This window comes from Oenanthe melanoleuca, chromosome 7 (assembly GCF_029582105.1).
Source record: "Oenanthe melanoleuca isolate GR-GAL-2019-014 chromosome 7, OMel1.0, whole genome shotgun sequence".
Taxonomy (NCBI): Eukaryota; Metazoa; Chordata; class Aves; order Passeriformes; family Muscicapidae; genus Oenanthe; species Oenanthe melanoleuca.
Window position 1 is genome coordinate 31744755 of NC_079341.1, and position 17902 is coordinate 31762656.

General features: G+C 43.0%; 1 protein-coding gene across 1 annotated transcript in view; it reads right to left on the bottom strand.

The window, feature by feature from the left end:
• The window catches only part of NXPH2 (neurexophilin 2), a 33098-nt gene extending 17597 nt beyond the window's left edge, over positions 1-15501 (bottom strand). Inside the window, exon 1 of the mRNA XM_056496788.1 lies at positions 15165-15501. Coding sequence (XP_056352763.1) covers positions 15165-15218 — 54 coding nt within the window. The 5' untranslated portion in view covers positions 15219-15501. The remainder of the gene's footprint in view (positions 1-15164) is intronic.
• Between the last annotated feature and the right edge of the window lie 2401 nt (positions 15502-17902).

The window sequence follows — 17902 nt, forward strand, 5'->3', positions numbered from 1 at the left end:
TTTCTGTGCACCTGTGCTTACCATTCTGACTTGTTCCTGTTCATTTTGGACCACAACAAAACAGCCTTGCTTTGTATTTTCACTTGGCCAGTGATGACTGAAAGTGATTTCTCTGGATAAAAGCTGAAGAAAAAACCCCCGTGGTTTTCATTTGGACATTAGAAGGTTGATGTGTTTTGCTGTCACATTCTATTTTTAAATGCGTGACACTGCACAGGTGTTCAGACTCCAAATCCTTAGTGGAATCTGTCATCTCTCTGCAGCTTGTCACTACTTCAGCTCACAGACTGAGGGGAGAATGAAGTTTTTGTACGGCAGAAAACTGCAAGTGCTCGACTGTGGTTAATGATAATTTCTTTCTGTAGCTGAAAAATATCCCTACATTTGATAAATTTTTCAGATGTTATAACTACTTTGAGGTTCATTTGCCTAGCTAGAATTTCTCAAATTATTTTTCTACAAGCCCTCAATGTGGAGGACACAAACTAACATTAAAAATGTGAATCATTTTTGCAGGAGCAAAAGTTAGTCTGAGTCAAAGACCAGGCTGGAGTTTTACCTCTGTGCTTGCTCTCCACAAAACTCTGACTGAATTCAGAAATATGAGATTTACAAAGAATTACACATTTTCTTCCTGTGCCTGCCTTAAGCATGTATTATTTCTGTATCTGTTTGCATTGCTAAAATGTAACACAGCAAATAATTTAATAATCAGTATTTTAAGGAAACGATTCTTGAGTTTCAATCAGAAAAAAATGGGGCTAGCCCCCACTAATGCTGTTCTCCAAATGTTTGTTCAATCTCATACAATGCTTATGTAGAACAGTATCCCACTCCAGTTCAAACTGGAGTGAAAGGAGGGGAATGAAGCAGCTCTTACAGGACTGCTCCAGAGTCACCAAGCAAGTGCCCATTTCTGCCCCACCCTGGCATCCTTGTCCACAAGGAACATTTTCTTCTGCCTCTGTGGGGCAATGCTCTGTTGATCCTGGAAGATCAAACTCAAGACCTGCTTAGATCTCCTAAAGAGACCTGAAGTGAACCATGCATGTCCTTCTAGCTAAACAAGAGACAAAATTGTGAATGAAAGCTATTCCTTTGCAGATGATTATTTAAATTTTGGCTTGATCATTTAGCATCCATCACTAAACAAAAACAATGGTACCTGTCTCAGTGATATCATATTGAACTCCAAGGAATCCATCTGGCTCTTTCACAACTAATTCAAGTCCTGTGAAGTTTTATTCTATTCCCTGCTATCAGTCAGAGAGAACAGGGAATTGGGGTCCCCTGAGCAATCTGAACCCAAACATGGCCCAGAGGGTGGGTGTCATTCTAGTGTGCTGAAGGAGCCTGCTGATTTTATTGTGAGGCTGTTCATTATCAGGTTTGAAAGGTTTTGAAGACTGGAAGAGGGCCCTGACAACCAAAAGACCCCAAATACAGCAACTGTTTTCAAAAATGCTAAAAACAATCTGGGAGATTACCAGCTGCTCAGACTCACTTCAGCCCCCTGGGAAATCAGGGAGCACATCCTTTCTGAAGTCTGACATGGTAAGGAAGGGGAAGATGATGACTGGGAATAGGCAGTGTAGATTTACCATGGATTTACTAAATTTACCATGATTGACTAAACTGGTTGCCAAATCCTTATCAAAAAACTAGATCTGAGGATGAGGAAGCAGAGGAATGTCACCTACTTTGTTCAGGTTTTTGACACATCCTTCCAAGCACTTCTGCCTCCAAGTTGGGATGTTTCTGCCTTGATGAGGAGACAACTGAGTGAAAAGCAGCTGGACTGAGGCTCAGAAGGCAGTGGTTAATGAGTCACACTCTAAGCAGACATCAGGAGCAAGGGGGGTCGTGTTCTCCTGTAAGACTGCAGACTGACTTCACAGATGGGCTTCGAATCACTCTGTCCATAATCACTATCACCGCTGAAGAGATTTGACGTAGTTACTGCAAATGACAGTGTAACAAGAATAACTCCCCCTGGAAACTAATCTTCCCAAAGATGATTTAAACAATCTTGTTTGCTTCAGATTTCATTAAAAAGTTATTTTCAAAATATATTGTTGACAGCTGTTGATGTTGGACTAAAGGTGATTATATGAATTCTAAGCTTTGACTGGCATCATGTAACTGAATTTAGCAATTTCCCCCCTTGTTTCTAATGTACATATTCCTTGAAACAAGTCATATTTGCATTGTGTGGTAAACTTAAAGAACTGCTAACTTCCCAGGATGTTGTCTTATCTATACATACTGAGTATGGCACAGGATGGGATGTTCTTCCTTGCTTGGCAATACATCCAGGACTGCTTCCTATTTGACTTGCCAGGAAGATGGTGCATTTCTTGAATAGATGGCTCAAAAGCCTTTTGAATAAAACAGAATTTTTTTTTTTTTGGCCTGGTGGGTTTCAAAATATCATGGAGCAAACACAGACTTAGCATGATGTAAAAGAAGAATTGTCTCAAAAGTTAATTTATTATATTTGTATTTACATTAAAGGAGATTTAAAAAATGATTTTAACCCTGTGATCTCCTGGTTTAATCTTTCACCCTTCACTTGGATGTAGTACCTACAGGCCCCACTGCTTTCAGGATTCTCATACACCACAGAGAGGGTTAAACCAGTTGGCCTCAGAATTGAGACCACATCATGAAATTAGCAGCCAGATCAGAAAGAAAGAGACAATTATGGGCTTTCATGAGTTACATCAATCACTTGGATTTATTCATATTATCTTACAGAAGATTAATAGATATATAGAACATTAATATACTTTTACAGCAGTGTAATTTATAAAGGGAAAAAAACTTTCAGGAAAAGCTGTGATGCAATCTAGTATTAATATTTTGTTGAGATGGGAAGAGACTGTTAAATGATTCACCTTGCAAACGCTACTTAAAATTGACCAAGTACAGCCTAGGAAGGTTATTCTGTATCTTATCCTCCAGGGTCAATAATTCTACACTTGGAGCCTTCTCTGAACTGATTTGTCTATATTTCAGATAGGAACACACTTTGATGTTCCTAACCAAATTGATGCATTTCCCCCCCACATTTATTGTTCTTATTTCTAACTGCTGAAAGAAAAACTAGCACCTTCTCCAGCTCTTAATGGAAAGCTTATCTATTAAAGATGATGACTTGTATGAGAAAAGGTGGTGGTTCCAGGCAAAAGGACTATTTTACAGACTACTCTAAATGTATGTCTTTCAGTAATAGGAAATTTGAAGCAATATCAGGTTTATATCAACAGAACACGAGTCTTTAATAGCATCTTTCAACAGAAGCTTTTCTTACACACTGACAACTACAAAGGTTGTCACTGCTTGCAAAGAAATGGGTCCCTTGGGAATTCATGGGATATTTCTTTAATAGGAAATTAAGGACTGAGGGAAAAAAACCATTTAGGTGTAGAATCTGTTTATCTGTATTTTCTGCTGGTATTTTTCTTTTCAGGCACTATCAATTTTACTCAGAGCACTGACACCTCTGAAGAGCTTGCAATGGAAATGCTTCACTGGAGAGACTGGTAATATTTCTGGGAGATACAAGAATGTTCTCCCTAAGCTCTGAGCTGAGCAAAACCTCCCAGCTGTATTCATCCTCCTTTTTGTGGCTGTGCCTGGGAGCTCATGCATGGTGCTAATCCAGTCACGTAGTTCACATCTTCAAAATATCCACAGAGCACACACAGGGTCCCATCCTCATGGCCTGGCTAAAGATGTCCAGGAAAAACCCAACCTGTCTACATCACATACCCATTAAAAAAAAAATAAAAAAATTGGCAGTGAAAGCATCACAATTTGAAGCAGAAAAAATATTCTAAGAGAATTATTCAGAATATAATATCTTCCTCCTGAATCTAGTCCATTTTCTAAATCAGAAATTGCCATATTCTCCAAGACTCCTCTGTGCTAGGGTTAAAAGATACTGTCTAAGCAAATTGGGTCAGCACATATCTTTCCAGTAAGATGTTCTGTGAAAACCAACAGGAAAGAGGCAAGCAAAAAAAAAGTAAATTACTCTAAACACTCAGAATCAGAAGAAAAGATCAATAAAAAGGCAAAACTTGCTGTGACTCACAGTGCTAATGTTGCAGATCTTTGAGGAAAAGGTGCCCAGAAACAGGCAAATAATGCAGCCTGAACAAAGTGTCTCAAGAGAGAGAAAAGAACATAGCTAAGCATAAAGGGAACAAATTAAGAAAACTTTGTGCACAGTACTAGGAAAAACTAAACAATATGATACCATCAGCTGTGAGATTTCCTAGGGATTATCGCGGGACTTTCTAAAAACACTAAGGAAGAATACTAGGAAGTGTTTAGTATCAGCAATCCTACATCACAGGAAGGTATTGGGTAGTTTTCCAGGTATCCATCTGATAGGGAGAACAACAAAAGCAGGAAGAGTTTGGCAGACAGCAACTGCAGTTCCTCCCCAGTTTCATAACTGGTGCCTGAATCTATAATCTCTAAAATGACACAGTAAGACACATGACCCAAGTGATCCTACATTTTAAGACTTCAAATTCCCTTTAGTTTGTTTAAGAGAACACTTCACCAAGTACCCACACTGCTAATCCATGGATGGGCTCTCCCAGGACACAACCCAGGCATTCCTTCCTTGATTTCTGATGAAGGATCCAACCCAGGATGGGCTTTCACACACCTTTGACTAAGGTTTTAAAAAGAGGAAAAAACTGCTTGCAGTGATGCTTCTACCACATTTCATTTTCTAGTGTCTCTTTGCAGGAGCAGGAATATCCTCAGGTAGGTGCAGGAAAAGTCATTTTCCTGCTCTCACTGATTTTGTACGTATTCCACCTCCCAAATAAATGAACACATTTGTACTTGTTGTGTCTCTTCAAGGTAGATCTAAGTAGGTTTCAGTCCTGTTGAGGGCAGGGACTGAGCACTGTGCTGTAGAATACTGTCTCCCCTGAGAAATTTGATACTGTCTTGAGAGATCCAAGCTCGTTTTCCCTTCTGCCATCCTAACCAGGGGATAGGTACTGACTAATTTGTGCAGAGAGAATGGAGATACCACTTGTTTATTCATCAGTCATTAAAAGCTGTTCTACCTTAAGCCACCCAGCTACCTTTAAAAAGCCTGCTAGTCCAAGTGGAAGCAGGCATCCCTGCAATCCCTGTTCTGGACCTTTCCTTCTGTGTGGAGAGCTGGCTGAATCTCATTCTCAGGCACCATACACAATCTGCAGGTGTTTAATTCAAAGTCATGATATTGATAACCTCTGTATTATCTTTTAATGACTGAATTTGCCAGAAGTGTGTATAGAAAACTCCTGACCACATTTAGCCAAGATGTTATTCTCAAATTGAACTAACTGAATTTATGTAGGTTTTCCTGCCCCACTAAAATTGATCACTAGTCCTTTCCCAGGTGAGTATTTTGAGGAGGAGTCAGAACCAAATTAATTATGCAACAGCCCATGTTTCCATTACAGCCAAGGAAAGATTAAAAGCTCTTTTGCAGCCTCTACATGTCTGTCCAAAATACCAAAGTGTGGCCACCCAGGAAATCCTGGTGAACTTCTGATTGCAATGCAGGTGTGTCTTTCCAACTTGTTTCTGTTTTAAGTACTATTTTAGCCCATTTCCTAAGAAAATCAAGCTTCCTGTGATGCTGTTGCCCATCACTGAAAGAATTGTTCAGCCATTCTGTGCACTTCAGTTGGATCAGAGTTGGTGTTCTGAAGGATAATTAAATTTCTGTTAGATAATTGTAGTGGATGAGACAGGAATATGGATACAGGGCACATGTTCAGCAGGCTTTATTAATAACTGATCATAGACTGAGTTTATCTCAATAGACCCTGAAAGCACAGAAGGATTTCACTGGTATAGGACAAGTCATTCAGTGACTACTGAGTTGTATTATCAGGACTACAGTTTCAACATCTAAAAAGATTAAAGTTCTATCTCCCTCACAGTTACTGGCATTATTAAAAACAGTTAAAACTAAATCTAATAGCTAGTCTGGATGGACAAGATAATCCAATCCATCAAAACACAAGAAAGATACAATAGCCATTACATTGATATTTGTCCCCATATTAATCCTATTATTCCACCAAAACTATAACTGTGCTGTTCATTGAAAGAATACTGCAAACTCACCAGAAGGCAAATTTCTGCAGAATGGTGTCCTTAGTCAGCATAAATACAAAGTTTGCTGTTTTAAATTCATTACTTCCTCCATTGTTCAACATCAAATATTAAAAACAGCAACACTGAACCCTCAGTCTGAGCAAGCAGAGTAACAGATCCCATCCAATAGCCACAAAAAGGTTTTGTTGAATAAAAGATGGAGTTGAAATTCCCTGGTTACTGCAGTGTTGGGCTGCCCGTTGCTGATAACACACAGGTCACATGTGTCTGAATAAAAGGATTATGGGGTGAACACCATAAAATGGATCTGAGTATGAGGAATGTCATGTTTGTTCATCCTTACATTTAGAGACATTTTATTTAATTTAAATCAAATAGGTCCTAACTCAACAATGCATTTATTCCCCTGTCAGACTCTCAACACATTGGTATTATTTTAAACTAGCTTAGGTTGGTGCCAGAAACTGGATACTGAATTCTAGTCAGAGGAAAAATAAGAAAAGACTTGAATAGTGAGATGGATGAGAATGGCTTTCCCACTCCAAGAACTTTGAGGAAAGGCGTTAACTGTGATCTCACCAAAACTGATGTAAAAAAAAACAAAAACAAAAAAATCTGGGATTATGGGTTCTAGGGGGAAGGAGAGAAAGCATAAAAAAACTAAAAACCTTCTGTGCCCCAGGAAAGTAATGTGGTAGAAATGCAGTTTGTTGCACCTCTTGGTCTAGATCTAAGTTTTACACAACACAGCTCACTGCCACAATAAGACCTTCACAGGCAGAGGGTGTCCCTACACAGAGGGGGAAAACTTGCTTTTTAGAAACAAATGCTTTTTAGGGCAGAGTCCACACCTACAATTCCATAAAACTTGCTCCTTAAAAACCCTGGTGGCAATCATCACATCATATTCCAATCATGTGCTTTAGAAGTGGATATCCATGCAGACTTGGAATCAAAAATGGACAATTTGAAATGAAAACGCTCTGGAAATACATTATATAACCAAGGACCCAAAGCTGATAAACCCTTGGATTGATTTGCTACCAGAGAGCTTGGACAGAAGCCATCAGTGAGGGGTGAAGGGATGACCACTAAAAGATTCTGGAAAGGTAGCTCTAACAATATGTCCTAAAAAAAATTAATAAAATGGTTTCTAAAAATATTTTTTAAATATTTAACTTTAAAAAACTGAAGCTGAGTAGTAGAAAGGAAGGCAGTATTTCTACCTGCTCTTGGGCTGCTGTACTTTGGATCGAGGGGAATCTCCAGAAGGAAGAGGAAAGCAAGGAAGCTGCTGGTTCTCCCAGAGGAACTGAGCATCCTCTGCTTGGAAAAAAAAAATTGGAACATGAAGCACAGAGGGAGAAAGAAACAGAGGGAACAAGCAGGCAGCTCACAGCAGAATGCAGCTTAGAAAAACTCCCTGGAGGGCCAGAAACTTCTTCACAGCAGTGAGCAGACCCAAGCCAGGGGAAGGCAAAGAAGACTGATGGATTTGTCATTCAGCACAGAGAGTGCAGTTTGACTCAGAGTTAACTCAAAAATGGATGTTTCCAGCACTGGAAGAGTAATTCAATGCCTGGAAATGGACACAGCAGCTCAGCAGGGCGGCAGCAGAGGCTGGCACACAACAGCAGCTGTACCACAGGGTTAGTCCCAGCCCCACAAGGAGTTTAGTACTGGTCTTTTCCTTGCCTCAATGCTGACAAGAACTGAAAGTGGTCAATGGGCAAAATTACATCGGTTTCAAAAAAGACTGAGGTGTTTCAACCACCTAATTTAAAGTGGCCCAGGCTAACACACCCAGTAAGTCAGTGGTGCCACAGTAACATTATCTCCTGAGAATCTTTCCACAAAGCTGATTAGCATTTTGTTAGTTTAATGAGTGGAAAACAACACAGGCACTCTGCTCGAGAAACTGAAGGACCGGGCTTCACTCCTGCCTTGACCCACTTAATCCAAATTATGTCACTCCAAAAATGCCTCTATTGTCAGCCAGTTAAGATCAGATTCAGCAGCTCTTTGCCTTTGCATGGATGGGCCAGGGAAGGACAGTCAGTTATGCAGAATATTCTCTGGTTTACAGGGGTGAAAACAAGAAATTTGCCTCCAGCCTGTTTTATTTCTTTAGTTTCCCAAAATAATGATGACACACATGTAACACACCTTGATTATAAAGTGCCATGAACTCTAATTACAGTGCACGATAAAATTACTGTTATGTGCTTATTCCTGTAGTAGTATTTCAGAAGTTTTTTTCTAGGAACCACTCAACTCCCTGGAGCAAGGAGAAAATTCAACCTGGGAACACCTTGCCCGGGTTTAGATTCCCAATGGTGGAGACACACACTAGTAACAGCTACAACCAAAGAACAAACCACTGCCAATGGGACCCTTAAATTCCCACTGGGAACAGGAATCCCAACTTTCCAAACACATCTTCTGAACAACAGAATCAACAAGCAGGTCCTTGCAAGAAGAGAGACAGGCAGCAATGAAGGACAAAAAACTTCAAGGTCTGATATTTCACCCACCTGGGTTTCACACATAAGTAGAACTCTGTTATTGTGGGAACATTCCTAGTTACTGTCTGTCTGTCTGTCCTTCTCTGCCTGCAGTAACCTCTCAGGCTCACTCCACCTGCCCACAGGGCTGTTTTACATCCATCATCATTCTCTCATATTCACCTCTTATTCCCTCAGCAAAGTCTCAGGGCTTTTTTTCCTCCAGGTCAGCCTCTAGCACAGCCAGCTCCTTCTCCATTAAAACCCCTTAAACCTACTTAATAGCAGAACAAATATGGAAGCACTTCTATGCACAGTGTTTTATTTTCCTAGATAATGGCTAAAATAAGATGAAATTAAGGTTGTGTTTATACTGGTGATTGATGATATTAGAAATAACTGGTCATCACCTAAAGCAAGTACTATAATGTCAAGAAATTCACAACTGATCATAAACATAAAACCAAACATGCTGGATCTGGAGGAGAAGCAGAATGAGGGCTTTTGGAGTAACCTCAAATCTGTACTATAATGATACAATAACCATAATTGGCCCCAATGCACATAAAACCTGATTTTAGAGACATTAGATCCTTCACTTTATTTTTTTATTTCTCCCTATTCTTTCATTTTCACTTCCCAGCTAATAATAGCTTCTATTACTACCAATCATTTGGAACAAAGAGAAAACCTATCTCAAGAACTACAGCTCTTTAAATCTACCTTAAATTATAGTCAATTGTTCCAATTCTATATTTACAGTAAGCACTGCCATTCCAGGGAGAGCAGCAGCACTGAAATCCCTGCTGCAAAGACAAAACTACTCACTCTTACCTGCTGACCCAACTTCATAGCCCTTCATTTCCTCCCCACTCCTCATTTGTTTCCTTGAACCTCTCTGTTAACTGCAGCTGAGCTTAGAGCAGACACAGAACACCAGCCCACAATGAGATTTCCTATAGGAAAGGAACAAGCATTGTTTTCCAAGTCCTGACCTGCAGACTGGACTTACTTCAGGGTAGTGATGCTCTGCTGGAAGCAAAAACTGCCTAGCAGGTCCACCCCTTATTTTCAGTCTGATTGATCCTTTAAGTACCTAAACACACTACATAGACTCTAGCTACAAACCCAGTGGGAAATTGAGTGAATGGAAACATAATGGGAAGGATGAATGGGGTTGGGGAAATAAACATAAACATATTTAAAATTCGAAGTGAAAGGCCAAAACTGCCTCGAAATAGGGTGTTTTTGGAAGTCAAGTTCAGGATGAATTTATAACAACCACCTTCTTGTTTTCCAGTTCTCCTAGATTTTATCTGGTGAAGATTTTACAGACAGTGTTTGTGCTTTCTAATGGGTATAGTGAAGCAGTGTGTTAAAGTGGTCAAAAATCCGGATAAGAAGACAGATTGGCAGAGCAAATGGACTGTCCTGCTAAGTGCTAGCACAAATCTGAAAAACACTCTTATTTTTCCATCGCTGTCTCTGGTTTTGATACACTGACAAGTAGGTGTGAAAGATCCAAAGCTACAGGCTTCCCTGAGCACCGGAACAGCCCACTCTGTTTCTGAACAAGATGCAGTCCCCACCTATGGAATCACAGCTTTTGTCTTAAAGCCTTTCAGCACAGAGTAACACTGATCTTTCCTTACTGCAGCTCTTTATCAGAGGTGCCTAAGAATTACTGAGTCATATTCAATACCTGGACCAAATAAAGGTCAACATCTCACCCACAGATCACAAGCAACTTGCTGGCAGATCAGTGCAAATTTCGCAAACAGTTCTTGCTCCTCCTTGTGCAGTTTTGTTTGTAAAGTATTGTTTAAGTGCAAAAATTCCAACAGTATAGGAGGAATTTGGTGTACCTAGGGCAGAGTTGTGCTTCTCTGATGCTCCTAATATCCAAGTCAGCGAGTGGTTTCTGCTGCTCCCTTTCAACTCCCATTCCTGAGTTCCCTTCTTGCAAAAACTAAAGTGCAGGAGGAAAACCAGAAAGGTGGGAGTGATGGGAGTACCCTAATTTAGCACTGGGGCTTCACCAATATTTCCATTTCACTCCCCTGTCTGTTACACTTACAGCACAGCTCTGACATCTCTCAAAATGTTTTACAATTTCAGAAAACTTCCTTGTGTGTTACAGATGGAAAGTTTGAGACTTGGATTTTATGTGCCCTGTGGTATCTTGTGGTCTACTGGACACCAGTCAAAAGTCTTGCTGTACAGATTTTAAACAGGATCTGTAATCTTTCTGTGCCCCAGTCTACCTACAAAGAAATGGACATGGATCACAGAACCAGTTTCACAGAACTAGGTCAAAAGATGTGATGTAAGGAGAGGTTGAGTTGTGAGCCTCCTATAAACTAAACCTGGCCCCATACACCTTTAGACACAACGCCTTATTCAGGGTAAGAAATTCTCAATCTCTGGAACAAGCATTTGTTGATCTGTCTTCAGTTCCAAATTACCTGCAATTCTTGGGTTACCTACATTACTTTATTATACAAGGATGCTGTAGGCTCAGAATGCCCACAGCATCAAAAAAAAAATAGCAAAGGAAGCCAAATGAAAGGTTGGATCCAATGCATTTTATGACAAAGTTCTCCCTGAAATTAAGTGGGGGGGAGGGATAGAATTTCATCTCTGCACGTCAAGATGACCAGAGGGAAGCATTTACCTTTCTGAAATGGAGCTGAGAGTCCTGCATGGTGCCTATTTCTGATTCTCACTGCAAGGGCATGCTATCTGGACCACATTTGCAAGGCTATGGAGACAAAATTAAAGTAGCCAGAAGGAACAGATCTCTCTGTTTCTATACCTCACAGGTATGTATATTTTAAATGGAAAGGCAGCTTTAGCTCAGCTTTTAAGATATTGCTTCTTATGAAGTGGTATCTTGTACTATATATAGCAAATATTCTTTCAGCTCAAGTTGCTAAGAACCTTAAATTCTGTAAAAAAAAAAAACAAAACAACAAAAACTAAAAACAAACCTCTGTAAAAATTTTCTTTCATTGCCAAAACTTCGGTTATAATTAATTTCAGCCCTTGAAATTCCAAGATAAACAATCTGTCATTGAATTTCACTCATGTCAAATGCTAAACTTCAAACTAGGTGGAGAAAAAAAAATTAGCAATCTTTGTCTTTTTTTCTTCTCTTAATTATTTCTCGTCTATATAAACAGTGTTGGGGGAAAAAATCCCCAGCTGCTTTTAAGGGTTTGTAAAATGACTGGTTCCTGTATTTCTAATGCAGTAACAACTCTGCCCAATGCTAGCATTAGAAGACAGTTTATTGATAGAATACTGAAGTAACTTAAGCACTGGAAAATGCTGCTGTGATCCTTTCTTAATTTCAGACCACAGAGATGCAAGAATAAACCAAGAGTTACAGTGCCTGATTATCCTGCAGAACTACAGATCCTGCCTGGGAGTGTGTGTGTGCAACTACACCTTGCCTAGACAAAGGGACAGTGACAACTTTTTTTTGTTCCAACAAGAATTCTTTAAAATTACAACTCATATTTGCAGGGAAGTAGAAGCCCCTCCCGCCTCCTTAGAGGTATTTAAAGCTGACTTAACAAAACACTAGCAGGGATTCTATAAACTGCATTATCCTAATGCTTCACTTACTTTAATTCTCAACATGTAGAACTCCATTACTTCCAAAGAGATAACTAACAGGGCATTCAGCAATTATGTGACAATTGGAAAAGCTTACTGAAAATAAATAGCAAAGCAAGTGCACCTATTAATGATAACACAACAGCAATTTTTCATCTTCTTATCAATAACAGCCCAGACATGCATGGACTGTGCATTGCAAATTGTTGTTTTGCTCCATATTGTCAACAGAAGGTAAAATTTGCTTTAAAAATTAATGTATTTATACAGGAGCAAGTTTGTACCTTAACCTGACTCAACAGTAACCTTCCTTACTGCTTAATATATCCAAATATGCAAAATATTTTAAGAAATATGTATGTGCTATTGCTGCATGCATACTGGTACCCTATTTACTAATCAAAATAATCTAGAAACATGCCACAAAAATACATATATGCTGTATTTAAAGTACGAAATACGAGCTTCTGACTGAAAAATGTTAGGTATAGCATAAAAAGAATCACCTAATACTGCCTTCAGAAATTCAGTGAGACACTGCCGTGATCTCCTCAGATTTGTGAAGTTTCACATGGATTTCATCCTAATTTATGCATCTTTAAGAAGTAGGTAAGTAGACAGCACTCTTTGATATCTGAAAGACAGCATTTGAAGTTCAATCTATTAAAATAAAAAGCACTTCTCCCTTCACTGAAAGGCAGTGCCAAAATATTTCCTATTCTAACACCTCTGATTTTATAAAAAATTCAGATTTCCCCATCAGGAAGGGTTTGATGGCAGCATTTCTGGTTTACTAAAATGCTGCTGTATTGCATCACTGAAACCCAGGATTTTATTTTTTTTTCTTGGCTGAAATGCTGAGCCTTCACTGTATTATTAATATTATCCACATTGATTTTTGATTAAAAAAAGGAAAGAAAAAGTCAAGAATCAGTAACACCAATGCCTCCCTTCTAACTGTTAATCAGATTCCAGGAAGACACCAGTCCCTCCAAATTCTGGCCAGAGAACAAAGAACAGCAGACTTGCATTCAGTGCATTACCACCAATATCAGATATTTCTTAATTTATAATAAGCTGTAACTTTAACTAGATGTTCTGGTGAGAGCATGCCAAAATGCATTCACACAACTTTTTAGTAGTAGGCTAGCATTAAAAGGTATACCTAAAATGCCTCAAAAACTCACACATTATTATTTAAACTTATATAAGCTATAAAACTAACTGACTCCAAAACCTTGTTGTTTTGTATCTAAAGAATGCAGAAAAAAATGAATCCTCCTGGGTGAGCTGAGTGCCACATCATCCTGAGAACCTGCAGTGGCTTTTTATGATTTTTGTTTGATTCAAGGCAGCAACTTTGCTTCATTTAGTCAGTCTTCACTCACAGCAAGCAACATCCCAACATCATCCATAAAACATCGCATAACAAACCCCATCCCCGATGGTACAAGTTTCAATTGATCCCTTTGATAGCTCTTAAAAAAAAAAAAAAAAAAAAAAAAAAAAAAAAAAAAAAAAAAAAAGAAAAAAGGAGGGTGTGAGTGAGTGAGAGAGGTTGTAGGTGTGAGGAAGGAGTTTTTATTTAGTTCCCTTCTGCTCAGCAACTTTGTAATCCATTTGCTGCTCTCCTTTCCCATCTCTCACCCCTGCACGTTGTTTAGTTGGAAACTGGGCTGCAAGAATGTGAAGAATGTAAACAGCCTTTTATTGTCCAAAAGGATGGGAGTGTGAAAGAAATGTGCGCCTTATCGCAGGGCTGCAGCTCGCTACTTCATTGCTATGATAAAGTGCTGGAGCAAAAAACATTACACGACAAGCACAATCCAAAACCGGATTAGAATTTGACATAAGCTTCCTCAAAAACTAATCAATCACCTCACGCTGTAATACTAGACTCCAGTTCTTAAGGAGGGTGTTTAATCCCTTCAAGGTTTATTACACACTCCCTATTGACTACTTCGTGACAAACTTGCACGTCCAAGGCAGCTGGGGAAGAGAGGCATAACTTTTGCGGCAGAGGTATTTATGAGAGTAACACCAAAACTCCCCCCAAAACAGCAAGTGCAGTTAAAATCTTTTCGAAATAAAAGTGAAGACGGTCAAACTCTTTTAGAAAAACCTTTTTTTTTTTCTCTTTATGCCCCATGAGCATCAGTCCATTTGTTTCCTAAATCAGCGCCCCACGAACGAGGCGCTGGGCGTGGGAGAAGTTGAGCTCCGGCTTTGCCTCCCTCCCTTCGCAGCTCCGAATTTCGCAGTCCGCATCTCACCTTGCCGCCACGTCAGTCCCGCATTCCCTCACCGCATGCAGAGGAATATTCAGCACAACACCGGCGTGTCCCACAGTTTTCTGATAAAAATTAAGGAAACACCTGGCGTGTTTCGCTGTAGCAAGCCGAAATTAACGGGGGAGCTTCCCGAGCGCAGGTGACTCTACCTGCACACCCAGCTTTGTCTTGTACGCCAAAAAAGAGGCGTTTGAGGCCAGCAGAAAACTTTCCGGGAGCGGCAGTCTCGGTGATGCTCGGCACACACACACACATCCCTCCCATCCCTGCCCGCGGTATTTTCCAGCTCCCGGCGGCTCCCGGCGCATCCCGGTCCCCGGGGCCGCGTTGTGCTCGGGAACGCGGGCGTCCCGCATCCCCAAACGGGGCGAGCAGAGCAAACCCGCTTAATTAAAACAAAATAAGAAAAAAAAATATTAAAGATAAAAAGTGAAGGAAAAAGAAAGAGAAAAGCAAGAATATGCTTAGGGCTGCGGGAGGCAGGTTAGAGGGCTGCTCGGAGCCGGGCTCCAGAAGGGACCGCGCCCGCCGCGCTCCCCGGAGGCAGGCACCGCTGTTCCCCAAGCCCCCGCGAGAGTCCGGGGCCGCGGGGATGGAGACTTACGAGCTGGAGGACGCCCTGGACCACGACGAGGGGCAGGGGCTGCAGGGGCACCATCCTGGCTGCCGGTCTAGGCGGCGACTCCCCCGGCGCGGGTCTCGCTCATCGCCGCTCCGGGAGGAGGACGGGGGGCAGGACCGAGCGCAGGGACACGCCGCCCGCTGTCCCCGCTCACGGGGCGCTGCCAGGCAGCGGCCAGAGCCCGGCACTGCCGCGGCGCTCGGCTCGGCGCCGCTCGGCTCGGCGGGCGGCCATGGCGGGCGGGAGGCGGGCTGAGGCGGGCGGGAGGCGGCGGCGCTGCCCGGCTCCCCCCGCGGGGCACGGCGGGGCCCCTCGCACCGGGGCCGGGCCCGCCGCTCCGCGCTGCACCGACCCGCGCGGGCCGCGCCTGAGGGGAGCGCTGCCGGGGGCGGCGCGTCCCCGCCGGGCGCCGAGCGGACCCGCTGCCCCGGGCGGGGCGGCCCGGCCCTCACGGCAAGTTTAAAGAGGCGGCGGCCCCTGCTCCGCCCCGCCGAGCCCGGGTGCGCCTCTGGCAGCCGCGCCGGGCTGCCCGGCCCCGCCGCTGCGGGGGAGCGCCGGCAGGGGAAGAGACTCGACGGCCATGCCCCGGTCCCGGCTTTATAGGGCGCTCCTTTCTTTGGGGGATCTGCCCCCCGGCACCCACATACGGCCGGGCAGCCTCGGTCCTTGCGGGGAAACCCGACGTGTTTTGCTTCGCAGCTGTGGGCAGACACGGTGGGACGGCCCGGGGACACCCAGATTGTCCTGGGGACACTGAGCTCGGCCTAGGGGCACACAGCCTGTCCTGGGGACACTGAACCTGCCCCGGGGACACCGAGCCCGCCCTGGGGGCACCGCAGGCCTGTCCCGGGCCGGTGTGCCCTCGGGCGGGCACGGGCACGGGCACAGGGCCGTGTTCCGATGGGCTCCTTGAGCAGGGCCGCGGGTCTGGGCGATGGTGTCCGAGCGTGTGGGGAGCGCCGAGGGCTGCAGGGCCCGTCTCCAGAGAAGTCACTGGGATCAGGTCAATTTAATAACATAACTTAATGAAACTCACTAAATGCATTGTTGAGATAGCCATGGGCAGGCTGAAGCAGTTGTCCCTGTGTTTTTGAGCTGCAGGAGGGAGAACTGTGTAAGATGGCAACCTTGAGAGGGGAAATAAAGTTTTGGGTGCAGGAGGCTGAGTGGAATGGTGACCCCATTCAGCAGGTTTGGCACATGTGCCACACACATCCTGGGCTGAAGCAGTGCCACCACAGCAGGGACACCTGTGTCAGGTCTGGCACTGCCCGTGTTTGCTCATCAGTAATTCCATGGTGTGATATGTGAGCTCTCTGCCACAAGGCTGAAGTGCAGGTAGTGGTTTCAGTTTCCAAACCCTGCCTTTCATCTGTAGATTACTTTCCTTTTAATTCTTGGCCTCATTTTCTCACTACGTCAGTGTTCAAGTTACATTCTGACAACCTTTGTATGTTCCACTGCTAAAATCCTTGTCAGTGGAAACAACTTTGCAATCCCTCTTGTGGCACAAGAGCAGCCATGATTTTACCAGATAGTGATTGTGGTTGTTTGGTTACATCCCACTGGTTCCCTTCCTAGCTCTGCTGCAAGATGTCTTGTAAAAAGTATCATGTGCATGTGATGAGCCGTAAGTCACAATCACTCATTTGGGTTTAGACAAAATGCTTTATCTATAACAAAAGAATCTGCTTATAAAGGGAACAACTTAAATTGAGTTCATTTGCAGTAGATTCAAAGATTCAGACAAAACTGAAATGTGATGGTCAATGACTCAATGTATTATAATGGAGTTCCTGAAGTTACTTTTTGTAGCAGTATTCCAAAGTTCTTTTTCACAGAATCATACTCTCTCAGAATGATTTGTGTTGGAAGGGACCTTAAAGTTCACCTTGTTCCATCCCCTGCCTTGGGCAGGGATATTCCCACTGTCCTAGGTTGCTCCAAGCCCCATCCAACCTGGCCTTGAACACTGGGATGGGGCAGCCACAGCTTTTGTGGGCACACCGTGCCAGGCCTCACCACCCTCACAGGGAGCAATTTCTTCCTAATCTCTGCTCTAACTGTGCCCTGTGTCAGTTTGAAGCCATCCCCCCTGGTCCAGTCCCTCTCCAGCTCTCCTGGAGCCCCTTTAGGCACTGGCAGGGGCTCTGAGCTCTGCCCAGAGCCTTCTCTTCTCCAGACACACACCCTCAGCTTTCCCAGCCTCCAGAGCAGAGCTGCTCCATTTCTCAGAGCACCTTTGTGACCTCCTCTGGACTTGCTCCAGCATGTCCATGTCCTTTGTGCCTTGGACCACAGAGCTGATGTGGTGCTGCAGGTGAGGTGTCACAGAGTGGAACTGGGGAGAATCCCCTCACTCAACCTGCTGCCCTCGCTGCTTTTGAGACAGGACATGGGGGATTTTCTGGGCTGCCAGAGCTCATTTCTGGGTCATGTTGAGCTTTACATCAACCTTTTCCTTGGGGATGCCTTCTATCCTTTCTCTGCCCAGACTGCACTCATGCTTGGGGTTGCCCCGACGTCATTTTAGTGCCACCACTCGATATCCTGTTCAAAACAGAACTATCAGAATAAAATACATTAGGATTGACCTATTAGAATTTAAATCCGAAAAGTTGCGTGGATGGAGAGCAGTCAAAGGCAGCTGTGCGTGTGTTTAGTACTGAGAAGCGGCGCTTTCTGCGGTGCCGAAATCGCCTTTTTTGCGCTCAGTATTC